The sequence below is a fragment of the Dermochelys coriacea genome, chromosome 7, assembly GCF_009764565.3.
Source record: "Dermochelys coriacea isolate rDerCor1 chromosome 7, rDerCor1.pri.v4, whole genome shotgun sequence".
In the NCBI taxonomy this organism is placed as follows: domain Eukaryota; kingdom Metazoa; phylum Chordata; order Testudines; family Dermochelyidae; genus Dermochelys; species Dermochelys coriacea.
This window is the reverse complement of record NC_050074.1, coordinates 80,654,752-80,668,471: the sequence shown is the minus strand read 5'-3', so window position 1 is coordinate 80,668,471 and position 13,720 is coordinate 80,654,752. Positions and strand designations below refer to the sequence as shown.

The window sequence follows — 13,720 nt, the reverse complement described above, 5'->3', positions numbered from 1 at the left end:
CAGAGATGAACCACTTTCCACAGAATTTTCAACAGAGAGAGAGAGAGACTGACTCTATTGATGAGAGGCTAGGGTACTGGGCTGGGATGTGGGAGATCCTGCTATGCATGATCTAGAATGACCTGGGATGAAAAACTCTGCTCTGAGTCAGGCAGACCAGGGACTTGAATCTCCCACGTCCCAGGGCAGCACCCTAACCACTAAGCTCATTTTCTCAAATGAGAAAACATTTGAAAGGTTTGGGTTTTTTTCCACTGAGGAGTGAAAACAAATTGTGAAACTCAAAAGTTGCCACAAAATGGAATTGCTGTCCTCTGGTCTGCACAAATTAAATTACAGATTACACGCTGTGTCCTGAAAAGCAATGGTTTTGGAAAGTAGTCATACAATGTGTGAATCTGTGACAACAAAATGATCTGAAACTTAAAGATGGTCAGGTTCAATGAAAGCCTAGTTTTATTTGACATATGCCAGTTTGCCCATCCCTAGTATTATGACTAACGAGGTGGATAACAATAAGGCTAAACCTCTCAGAAGTCAGCAGATAATACCCTCTTTGAAGTTACCCAAATACCACGGAAAAACAGGCTAACCAATATATTTAACTGAGTTTTATTTTAAAAAATATTTTCTTTTGTAAAAGAACCAAAATATGAGGAAGATGGTTCCCCATCACCACCCTCAACTTCCTAACACCATTATCTTTTTACTGTAGTGAAGAAGTTTGCAACTATTTGTGCTTGTTATGGAAGTAATAAAAACTTGCTTTCATTTGTTGGACAAAATAAACCTGCACTTACATCTCAGCAGATTTTCAATTTAAATAATTATTTCACATTTACCTTTACATTGTCTATCTCGATGCAGAACCACACCACACTTAAATAGCTGTGGATGTAATTTTGGATTTGTTGCTACGTATGTTTTCAGTGCAATATCAGAGAGCTTAAAGAAAAATCAAGGTCAGCGGATCAGCATTTTATGATTTTCCTTGGTCATTTTGTTCCAGTGAATAAATTGTCATATTCCACTTGGAAAACGTTACTCTGAATGCACAAGCAAAACATCATACCTCATGGTTCTCCTATTAAAATCTCCTCTTTTTTATGGTTGCCAAACATGGCTCTCCATTCCTAGACTCAAACATTATTAAAACTGTGGGCTGGGAGTGTTAGACCTCTCCATCAGCTGATAGAAGATAAGAAATATGATAGTTACATATTTGCTATGTCAAATGGACAGTACTCTCCTGCTTTTGATCCCTTTTCCCTCTTTACCCCTTGCTCTCCTTCCTTTCCATTTAATTTCTTGCATTATTTTCAGCTAGTAGAGCTCCCCAGTCACAAACAAACATCAAGTTCCTCAGTTTCAAAGATCTTATCATGATTTTGATCTGCCTGTATGTTTGGTCAGTTTCATACTTTTTTACATTTTAAAACAAACATTGAAAATACTACATAAAATTGTCAGTTACACTTCCTAATTTGGTGCCTGTAATTACACCATGGATATGCTTTATGAAACCTATAATTGCTAGTAATTCATATAACTAGGAAAATTAACTGTGTGACAGAGTTATCACAATGTAAATAAAATCTACTTCATGTATGTGGATTCAAAAAATACATGAATTACTTATAAAACTAAAAAGATAATATAAGTAATGCAGTCACCTTCTTAACCTTCCAATTATATGAATTAGTGGTAATTTGTTAAAAACAAGAATAACAAGAATTATATTGTAATTGCAGTGAAGCCACAGTTTTGTAATAACTGTCACCATATTAGAAGATAGATCCATTACTTAAATGTGAGTGACTATGCAATAGCTACACCACATCATTTGCTTTGAGAGAAGGGAAGGTTAGTAGTGGGATGAAAGGGATCTATGAGCTCAGAACCATGGAGGCCAAAGTTCTGCAAGGATTCTTGGACCTCAGGGTATCTGTGTAGAGTGCCCTTCCTGCTGCTTGCTTTCCAGTAATACCTCCAGGACAATATTCTTTTCTTTTAATTATTTTTTATAATAGTCTAAGAACCACTTGTTTTTTTAACCTATAATGATATCGAGTTAGATCCTGGGCTGCAGCTGAAGGAGTGCTCGGTACAGTTTAGGAAAGTGATGCAAAATTAGCTTTAAACCTGTCTTTTGTATCCACAAGCTTTCGGTCATCCTGGCATTAGTCCAGTCACCTAAAGGCTGCTCCAGTTATGCTGACTTCTAATGGTTCTGAGAAACCTTTATGGCAGCCAGGGATCATAACAGGACCAGGCTGGATATGCCCCTCTGTACTGGTCACAGGCACGGGAGGGAACATGGAGGCATCTATGGTGTGTCTCATCTACCCTTTTAATAGCTGAATTCATGCTTAAATGTGCTTTGTGCCAGTGGAGCAATGCAAAATGGCCTGCATGCACCAGAGTGTCCAACTCATTGATTTGAGTTTTGGCTGGCTGTGATAAGAGAATTTCAGGGTAATTTTTTTCAAGAATCTGATTCCTATGCAAAAACCTTACCCGGAAATAATGTAAAAGAAGTTATTTTGTAATGGGTTTGGCATGCAGGCATCCAACACACCATTTTGGTAATGATGTTCTCAGTATGCATGGGACTATTTGGTCCTTCACTGTTTTCAGCTGATTCAGTACAAAAATCATTCACATCAAGGCCAGCCAGCCTGCAGAAGTCATATTGTTCTCTTTAAAATCAGTGTTTGAGTTACTTTAATCCTGAAGGGAAGGATAACTCATACAACTGTCTTTCCTTATCTTGGAATGGTATTTATACCTGATAAACAAGCATACTGTATCCAATGACTGGAGTATTTTCCGTTGTGGCTGTGATAATGTAGACCTGGCTTGATGGCCTGAGTCCATAAACTTATAAAACAATTAAGAAACCAAAGTGCTATAAGTGAGAGCATGGTGAGAGTACCACTTCCCCATCTTTTGGAGATAATCTAATTTCTGATCTGAATATGGTATTTTAAAAATGATTTCTAGTTGACACTTTGATAATCAATTTATCATTTAAAATACTGGCTCAATTGACAGTACAGAAATTTTTGTTTTGACTTGTAGTTAAGAGTTTCCAATTGTATAGAATAGACATCAGGGAGAATCCCTGAGAGGTCAAGAAGTCTAATGCCTGGCTACCTTATATGATTTATGAGCAGCAAGGATCTATGCTAGTGAGAAAGACCGATAATAGCTGCCTTCTATATCTATTGCCAGTTTGGGATGTAAGCGTCTGAGTCATTGGCTTTAAAACTAAGGAATTCTCTAAATGTCCGCATCCATGGAATCTATTTTGTACTGAATTCAATTTTATTACTGAAGTTGGATAACACTTACTGAAATTGGATAGAATAACCAGAACTCAAGATTGGAGGAAGCATGCTTTCTGTTCCAGCTAAACTAATCTGCACAATTTTAAATAATTTACTCAACATAGCTGTAGATTTCTTTTCAGCTTACTGGTGACTGAACCATGTCTGCATTTGTGTTTCCTTCATTCTGACAGCAGTAGTTAAAATTATTCCTATTTAGTTGATGTAAGTTGTCCTACATTTTCTGATGGAAATGAAATACAGTATTTTCCGATAAGGAACAAAAAATCACTTGGTGATGAAAAACCCATAGCAGTTTATGAATTTTTCTGGTACTACAAACTTCAGATCTTGCAGCAAATATTCATCATTTATCAGATTAATGGCTTTTTAATTAAAATGTATTTTGAATAATATGAGTGGGGAGCACATTTTTGATATTTTTGTGAGTCCCCCATAATAAGGTAACTTTTCAGTTTACATATTTTTTAACAAATTCCATAGATGTTAATTTTCAGGTGACACTGGACACATCTGGAATGATTGCATTGGCTTGAAAACCCAGGGGAAGAGTGGCGGGAATAGCACAGTGCCACTACTTCCCCCTCCTTCTGGAGCTGGGAAGTGGATGGGTCCTTGGCTTTACCTGTTCCTAATGCTCCAGCAAATATTGCTGAGTCACCAGGGCAGGGGAGGTAATCTACTTCTGATACAGACTCATGGTAGGTTACTATCCCTATGAAGCAAGGTGGAACCTGGGGTCACATTGTGACTCTGAGTTACAGTCAGTTCCCTGCTGTGCTCCTGGGCCAGTTCAATTACATGCTGAATGTTACTTGGGGCAGATTGCTAACTGACAATCTTGCTCATAAAGCGGGGCTAGCCCTTAAAAGCTTCTAACTGCCAGCACTCTACATTACCAGGAGATATTAAAAATGAAATCAATCAAATCAAGATCTATTTTAATGAAACAATTATAGGAGTGGCAGTCTTTCTCTCACAGGATGTGTGAATAGCAGTTATATTGGGCAGTTCAAGCAATCTAAGAATCTCTTTTCCAGAGAATTCTCTAAAAGGAGTTTACGCTATATTTCTGGGTGTGGTGATGACTGCAGGACATACATTAATATCCCTTTAGGAACAAAAGAAACCTTTAAAGATTTAAGTCACCATTTAAATATATAAAATGCTCAGAATTTTCCATACTGTAAAAGTTAAATACAGGAACATGTGGAATCAACATAGATCCCTTGTTTCAGAGTAGCAGCCATGTTAGTCTGTATTCGCAAAAAGAAAAGGAGTACTTGTGGCACCTTAGAGACTAACAAATTTATTAGAGCATAAGCTTTCGTGAGCTACAGCTCACTTCATCGGATGCATTTGGTGGAAAAAACAGAGGAGAGATTTATATACACACACACAGAGAACATGAAACAATGGGTTTATCATACACACTGTAAGGAGAGTGATCACTTAAGATAAGCCATCACCAACAGCGGGGGGGGAAAGGAGGAAAACCTTTCATGGTGACAAGCAGGTAGGCTAATTCCAGCAGTTAACAAGAATATCAGAGGAACAGTGGGGGGTGGGGTGGGAGGGAGAAATACCATGGGGAAATAGTTTTACTTTGTGTAATGACTCATCCATTCCCAGTCTCTATTCAAGCCTAAGTTAATTGTATCCAGTTTGCAAATTAATTCCAATTCAGCAGTCTCTCGTTGGAGTCTGTTTTTGAAGCTTTTTTGTTGAAGTATAGCCACTCTTAGGTCTGTGATCGAGTGACCAGAGAGATTGAAGTGTTCTCCAACTGGTTTTTGAATGTTATAATTCTTGACGTCTGATTTGTGTCCATTCATTCTTTTACGTAGAGACTGTCCAGTTTGGCCAATGTACATGGCAGAGGGGCATTGCTGGCACATGATGGCATATATCACATTGGTAGATGCGCAGGTGAACGAGCCTCTGATAGTGTGGCTGATGTGATTAGGCCCTATGATGGTATCCCCTGAATAGATATGTGGACAGAGTTGGCAACGGGCTTTGTTACAAGGATAGGTTCCTGGGTTAGTGGTTCTGTTGTGTGGTGTGTGGTTGCTGATGAGTATTTGCTTCAGATTGGGGGGCTGTCTGTAAGCAAGGACTGGTCTGTCTCCCAAGATCTGAGAGAGCGATGGCTCGTCCTTCAGGTAGGTTGTAGATCCTTGATGATGCGTTGGAGAGGTTTTAGTTGGGGGCTGAAGGTGATGGCTAGTGGCGTTCTGTTGTTTTCTTTGTTGGGCCTGTCCTGTAGTAGGTGACTTCTGGGTACTCTTCTGGCTCTGTCAATCTGTTTCTTCACTTCAGCAGGTGGGTATTGTAGTTGTAGGAATACATTATAGAGATCTTGTAGGTGTTTGTCTCTGTCTGAGGGGTTGGAGCAAATGCGGTTATATTGTAGCGCTTGGCTGTAGACAATGGATCGAGTGGTATGATCTGGATGAAAGCTAGAGGCATGTAGGTAGGAATAGCGGTCAGTAGGTTTCCGATATAGGGTGGTGTTTATGTGACCATCCGATGAAGTGAGCTGTAGCTCAAGAAAGCTTATGCTCTAATAAATTTGTTAGTCTCTAAGGTGCCACAAGTACTCCTTTTCTTTTTGCGAATACAGACTAACACGGCTGCTACTCTGAAACCTGTGATTATGCAAGGCACTGAATTTAGCCGTATAGAGTGGAAATCTGTCAACTTCATGAAAAAACTCGCACAGATACAGACAGACATCATCTTCCTCTCCAAATGCAAACAGATGGACATCATACCGAAAGGACTGAAGGTAAAAAATCCATTACAATCTACATACCACACAGACTATGCTGACAGCTTGTGCCACACACTCTCAAGGAAACTGCGGAACCACCTGATCAACATCCTCTACAGCAAACAGGGAAAGATTAAGAATGAGCTCTCAAAACTGGATACTCTCATAAAGAACCAACCTTCCACACAAACTTCCTCGTGGCTGGACTTTACAAAAACTAGACAAGCCATTTACAAAACACACTTTGATTCTCTACAAAAGAAAAAGGACACTAAGCTATCTAAACTACTATATGCCACAAGGGGCCACAACAATGGTTCCTGTAACCCACCCAGCAATATTGTTAATCTATCCAACTATACTCTTAGCCCAGCGGAAGAATCTGTCCTATCTCGGGGCCTCTCCTTTTGCCCCTCCACCCCCACGAACATGATACAGTTCTGTGGTGACCTAGAATCCTATTTTCGACGTCTCAGACTCAAGGAATATTTCCAACACACCTCTGACCAACATATTAACCCACAGAGACCTTCCTGCCAACACTACAAAAAGAAGGATTCTGGGTGGACTCCTCCTGAAGGTCGAAACAGCAGCCTGGATTTCTACATAGACTGCTTCCGCCGACGTGCACGAGCTGAAATTGTGGAAAAGCAGCATCGCTTACCCCATAACCTCAGCCATGCAGAACACAGTGCCATCCACAGCCTCAGAAACAACTCTGACATCATAATCAAAAAGGCTGACAAAGGAGGTGCTGTCGTCATCATGAATAGGTCGGAGTATGAACAAGAGGCTACTAGGCAGCTCTCCAACACCACTTTCTACAAGCCATTACCCTCTGATCCCACTGAGAGTTACCAAAAGAAACTACAGCATTTGCTCAAGAAACTCCCTGAAAAAGCACAAGAACAAATCCGCACAGACACACCCCTGGAGCCAGGACCTGGGGTATTCTTCATCATCTGGACCCATGGAAAAGAAGCTCTTGAGGAATTCCACCATGATTTCAACAGTTTCCATCCCACCATCAACCTCAGCCTGGACCAGTCCACACAAGAGAACCACTTCCTGGACACTACGGTGCTAATAAGCGATGGTCACATAAACACCACCCTATATCGGAAACCTACTGACCGCTATTCCTACCTACATGCCTCTAGCTTTCATCCAGATCATACCACTCGATCCATTGTCTACAACCAAGCGCTACGATATAACTGCATTTGCTCCAACCCCTCAGACAGAGATAAACACCTACAAGATCTCTATCATGCATTCCTACAACTACAATACCCACCTGCTGAAGTGAAGAAACAGATTGACAGAGCCAGAAGAGTACCCAGAAGTCACCTACTACAGGACAGGCCCAACAAAGAAAAGAACAGAACGCCACTAGCCATCACCTTCAGCCCCCAACTAAAACCTCTCCAACGCATCATCAAGGATCTACAACCTATCCTGAAGGACGAGCCATCGCTCTCTCAGATCTTGGGAGACAGACCAGTCCTTGCTTACAGACAGCCCCCCAATCTGAAGCAAATACTCACCAGCAACCACACACCACACAACAGAACCACTAACCCAGGAACCTATCCTTGCAACAAAGCCCGTTGCCAACTCTGTCCACATATCTATTCAGGGGATTCCATCATAGGGCCTAATCACATCAGCCACACTATCAGAGGCTCGTTCACCTGCGCATCTACCAATGTGATATATGCCATCATGTGCCAGCAATGCCCCTCTGCCATGTACATTGGCCAAACTGGACAGTCTCTACGTAAAAGAATGAATGGACACAAATCAGACGTCAAGAATTATAACATTCAAAAACCAGTTGGAGAACACTTCAATCTCTCTGGTCACTCGATCACAGACCTAAGAGTGGCTATACTTCAACAAAAAAGCTTCAAAAACAGACTCCAACGAGAGACTGCTGAATTGGAATTAATTTGCAAACTGGATACAATTAACTTAGGCTTGAATAGAGACTGGGAATGGATGAGTCATTACACAAAGTAAAACTATTTCCCCATGGTATTTCTCCCTCCCACCCCACCCCCCACTGTTCCTCTGATATTCTTGTTAACTGCTGGAATTAGCCTACCTGCTTGTCACCATGAAAGGTTTTCCTCCTTCCCCCCCCCTGCTGTTGGTGATGGCTTATCTTAAGTGATCACTCTCCTTACAGTGTGTATGATAAACCCATTGTTTCATGTTCTCTGTGTGTGTGTATATAAATCTCTCCTCTGTTTTTTCCACCAAATGCATCCGATGAAGTGAGCTGTAGCTCACGAAAGCTTATACTCTAATAAATTTGTTAGTCTCTAAGGTGCCACAAGTACTCCTTTCCTTCATAGATCCCTTGTGTTCAGACTCAATGGCCCAGATATAAAAACATACCCCAACACCTTCCCCATCCAACAAGATAAACCCTACTGGACTAAAACTGCTACTTGGGTTCCCTCACAACATTTAGCCCACTTTTCTGTTTTCAAATTGTCAGCACACAGTAATTTGTACATATTTATTCTCAATTTGTATCTGATTAAATGCTTTGTCTGGAACACTTCTAGCCAATAGATTTAGGGTTGCCAACACTCCAGATTTGACCAGGAGTCTCCAGGAATTAAATATTAATCTTTAATTAAAGATTATGTCATGTGATGAAATCTCCAGGAACATATCCAACAAAAATTGGCAACCCTAAATGGATTGTTTGTGAACTACTCACTCTGGCCCCTATCCTGCAATCAAGTATATGATGGTTATTCCTGTGCCCAGCCAGAGCCCCAAGACTGTTCATTTGAGTATGCAATATTTATGATTTGCTGCTCAAGGCATTAATCTGGTTACCTAAATCACATGCTAATGTCTGGTTTTTTTTAAATCCTGATCGGATATTTTTTCTAAATAGGATAAGGGCCTAAACAAATGATTGGATCTCAGTTCTTAAGATGAAGGTGGGGGAGCATTTTAGGGAGAGAGAGAAATGGCAGGTGGCAAGCCAGTGTGGAGAATTCTAGAACATTTAAACCTTTTCTTTTACTCTTTTCAACAAGAAAGAGGATTACATTTTGCTGTGTATATGTATCCCTTATTTTAACAGGCAGGACTCCTTCTGATTTCGGAAGAAAGACATATAAGTCATATTCACTATCGGCTTTTTATCCATTTTTTCTCCTGTCACATTCACATTCAGTAATTGCATTTGTGTGTACTTGCACAATCCTAATTGCACGTAGGCGCAGTCAGCTCTCTTTGTGTATTTTTTTATTTGATTGTCTCAATGCCTAAGCTCTCTAGCTACAGAGGTAACATGGGCAACTGCATCCGATGAAGTGAACTGTAGCTCACGAAAGCTTATGCTCAAATAAATTTGTTAGTCTCTAAGCTGCCACAAGAACTCTTTTTCTTTTTGCAAATACAGACTAACACAGCTGCTACTCTGAAAAATGGGCAACTGTGGTATATTTTCCATCTCTCATACAACATTATTTCATATAAGAATTTTGTGACATTCTGAGGGGATTTGACAGTTGCCCTGAGGTTCATCAGCAGCGATGACTCTAATACTAGCCAGTGCATTCCACTGATCTTTCTATTGGAGAAAAATGTGAACTCTCTGCATGGTATGATCAGGCAAATGATAACAAAAGTCTAGAAGTTCCCTTAAAAGTGCTGTGTGTTGCCTCAGATGAATATATACTCCAGGACATTATACTTCTGACTTTTTTTTGTTCATGGACCCAGGATTTAAAGATGCCATTGCCTCTTATCTCCTCAGGCAGATAGAGACATTAACAAATGGGAGCATAAGCTTATCGGCTTGGTGGCTGTGTGAATTTGCAGGGGCCTGATCCAAATCTGCTACTATAATTCTCTCGGAGCAGGATGTGGCAGATCAGATTGTGGAGAGTGTTCCTTCTGGAGGACTTTGGGCTTGTCCTCATTATCTCTAAGCTCCAAGTGGATTCATCCAGTGTTAGGACCACAAAGAGAATGGATGAGATAGAGTATGAGTATTGGTCTCAATAGTAGGCAAGTGGTACTAGGGCGAGGCAGCATGTCATAATTATTTCTCTTTACCCACTGCTTTGTTGTTATTGGGCTTGATTATGTTACAATTTTTTTCATCTGCATCTCTGTATGCATATATAATCAACAAAAGGAGTGGGTGGGAGAATCTCCATTTTCCGATTAATTTCTTCATCCTTCATTTCTTTTGCTGCATGTGGAAAATTGCTTTGTATTCCCTTGAGCCTCTGTACTTTGCTGTGGAAAAGACCAATATACTTGCCTAAGTTACTAGACCACAATGGGACTGAAGCTAAGCAAAAAAGAGCTCCTGGAGCAACTAGCAGCTATGACTTCCGCTCTCTGTGATGATGATACTTTTCTGCCGCTGCTCTAAGTTTCTGAGGGAACCTTGTAATATGGTTTGTGGCTTCTGGTTAGTGTATGTAGCAATGTATGACAAGGATGATAATGCTGTGGTTTCTGCTTTTCTTGCTACTTGCAGGGCTCTAGATTTGAGGTGCTGGGCCTTGCTTTGTATAAAAGGATGTCCCCACATCTTTCAAAAACTAAGTATGGAAACGAAGCTTACAAGAGCAAAAATAGTTAATTTGGTCAGATGAATATTCCTGATGTGTCTTGTCATTGCTTGACTTCAGGGCACAGTACATACATACAGTAGCATGTGCACACATTCTCTCTCAGGGAGAAGAAATTCTGGTGGCAGAACCAGTTAAAGGGGGGGGGGGAATTGAATAGTAGAGCTTCCTCCTACTCAGTTTTACAGGGCCCTGTCCAGCTTTGAACCACAAATAGCTTTCAAAATAGCTGCAAGTGCATTTCTGGATTGAATACAATCATAGATATATATTAGGACGCCCTACCAAATTCACGGTCCATTTTGGTTAATGTCATGGTCATAGGACTTAAAAAATTGTAAATTTCATGATTTCAGCTATTTAAATCTTAAATTTCACAGTGTTGTAGTTGTAGGGATCCTGACCCAAAAAGGAGTTGGGGCAGGGAGTCACAAGGTTATAGGGTGGGTGGTTTGCAGTACTGCTACCCTTTCTTCTGCGCTGCTGCTGGCGGCAGCTCTGCCTTCAGAGCTGGGCAGGTGGAGAGCGATGTCTGCTGGCTGGAAGCTCAGTTCCGAAGGCAGAGCCACCACCAGCAATAGTGCAGCAATAAGAATGGCATGGGATGGTATTGCCACCTTTGCTTCTGGGCTGCTGCCTGCAGAGCTGGGCCCTCAGTCAGAAGTTGCAACTCTCTGGCTGTCTAGCTCTGAAGGCAGCATCAAGGGTGGCATGGGATGGTATTGCCACAGTTACTTCTGTGCTGCTGCTGGCAGGGCACTGCCTTCAGATTTGGGTGCTTGGCCAATAGCCAACGCTCTCTGGTCATCCATCTCTGAAGGCACCACAGAAGTAAGGGTGGCAATACCGTGACCGCCCCCCAAAATAACTTTGCGACCCCCCCCCGCAACTCCCTTTTGGGTCAGGAACCCCAATTTGAGAAACACTGGTCTCTTTGCCCCCCTTCCACTCCTCCTCCCCCGTGAAATCTGTATAATATAAGGTAAAAGCACAGAAAAGACCAGATTTTATGGGGGAAGGCCAGATTTCATGATCCGTAACATGTTTTTCATGGCTGTGAATTTGACAGGGCCCTATATGTTAGTATTCAGGATGCTTTTGTGTTTGAATATTCTGATGAAGAAAAAATCATTTGCATAAAAGTTTGCAGAAAAAATGAGTAAAAAGGGCCACAAACTATGGCAAAGCAGAATAATGGGCTTTATTTACAAGAATGATTAGCAATTTGTTTCTGCATTCATCCAGATCACCTTCATATTCAAGAAGAAATCAGCATCTTCAGAGTTCTGCATATGTGGGTTTGATCGTTTTTTTTTTTACTATTATTCTCATAGGTACAATAATTAATATTTTAGTCCTTTTAGATGTAGCTTGCACTCAGAGTTTTGTTATTTGAGCTGATTGGAGATTCTGATATGCTTCTCATCATGAATTTCTTAATGGAGATGAGAACTGACCATAGAATGGAGGTTGACTTTTCCCATTGTTAGAATCCCTGCAGAAACGTTCCAAAGACAATTGATGAATACCATTAAAAAGTAAGAGGTGTCATCTTTGGTTAGAAGGTGAGTATTGTAGATGGACTTGAACTTCAAAGCATGAATTTGATCTGGATCTACTCAAAATTCAGGAGTATTACATTTCAGAATTTCATTACATATTGTTCTAGAGATAAGGCCCAGTTATGAAATTGAAAGGTGTTCAGATTGGAGGTGTTGGTTCGGGCCCATGTATATTTAAAACATATATTTAGTAATGTCCAGTGATTTTACCAAAAAGAAATTACTCTTAGAAACAGACAGGCATTTTGCAAATCAAATTATCTTATGTTTCAGGCTAAGATGACTCAACTGCCAGAGGCTGAAAAAGAAAAGATAGCTGAGCAAGTGGCTGACTTCAAGAAAGTCAAAAGTAAGCTTGATGCAGAGATTGAAATATGGGATGATACCAGCAATGACATCATAGTTTTGGCTAAGAGGATGTGTGTGATTATGATGGAGATGACAGACTTCACAAGGTAATTATGTGGAAAATGATCTTCAATATTTATAAGTGTTAGGGGCAGTTGTCACATTGGTAAAATGAGAAATACTAAGAGTTTACAATGGCAGGTGACAAAATCTTTGTAAAACTGATTGGCAAAGCTAATATAATTGAGGTTTAAAGAATTAGATGTGAAAAGCTGAAACACCAGAAGGGATCTTCAAAGTTTTGCACTCTATTTATCCTTGAAAGAAAAAACATGATGCCTATCTCTGTCCTCATTTTGATTTATTTTTTTCCCACATTTTGCTCAGGGATGTTGATCCAGTTGATCCTCTTAGCATTTTAACTTCTTTTCTTTCTTGCTTTCTTTCAGTGAAAGGAATAAACTGACCTAAAGTAATTTAAGTTCTCTAGTCTTTTGCAAAGTGTACCATAGGATGCTGTCAAACATACAGTACACAGCAGACATGCATACAACATGTACTGTACATTGCAAATGACAAGCAAGTAGACACTTGGACTGATACATATCTAACTTCACATTTCTTTTGATTACTTATGTTGAGTTACCGTACCTCTTTGCAGTATATGTTATGCTGTATTATATAGTATAAAAACATTCTGCCGTACTGCAGATAGTTTTAAAGGTAGGCATTTCTCTCTGGTGGTGTTAGTAACTGGTCACACTACTACATGAAACAGTCTCTGTTTTAGAAATCTATTCTGTCTTGCATTGACTATATGTATAGTAACGCTCATAAGGCACCATGATATCAAGGGGATATCAATTGTTTATTATGTTTCAGAGTAGCAGCCATGTTAGTCTGCATTCACAAAAAGAAAAGGAGTACTTGTGGCACCTTAGAGACTAACGAATTTGTTAGTCTCTAAGGTACAACAAGTACTCCTTTTCTTTTTGTTTATTATATGTGTTTATTAATAAAATACTTGTGGATATGCCAAATGTTCCACCATTTGTCCTGGGAACTTCC

The 13,720-nt window shown here is 40.2% G+C and overlaps 1 protein-coding gene across 5 annotated transcripts in view; it reads left to right on the top strand.

Moving 5' to 3' along the window:
* Window positions 1–13,720, top strand: part of CTNNA3 (catenin alpha 3) — an 889,777-nt gene that overhangs the window by 785,888 nt on the left and 90,169 nt on the right. For all 5 annotated transcript variants that reach the window (XM_043518063.1, XM_038411313.2, XM_043518062.1 and 2 more), the window contains one exon: window positions 12,578–12,759. In XM_043518063.1, the coding sequence (XP_043373998.1) occupies window positions 12,578–12,759 (182 nt within the window). The remainder of the gene's footprint in view (window positions 1–12,577; window positions 12,760–13,720) is intronic.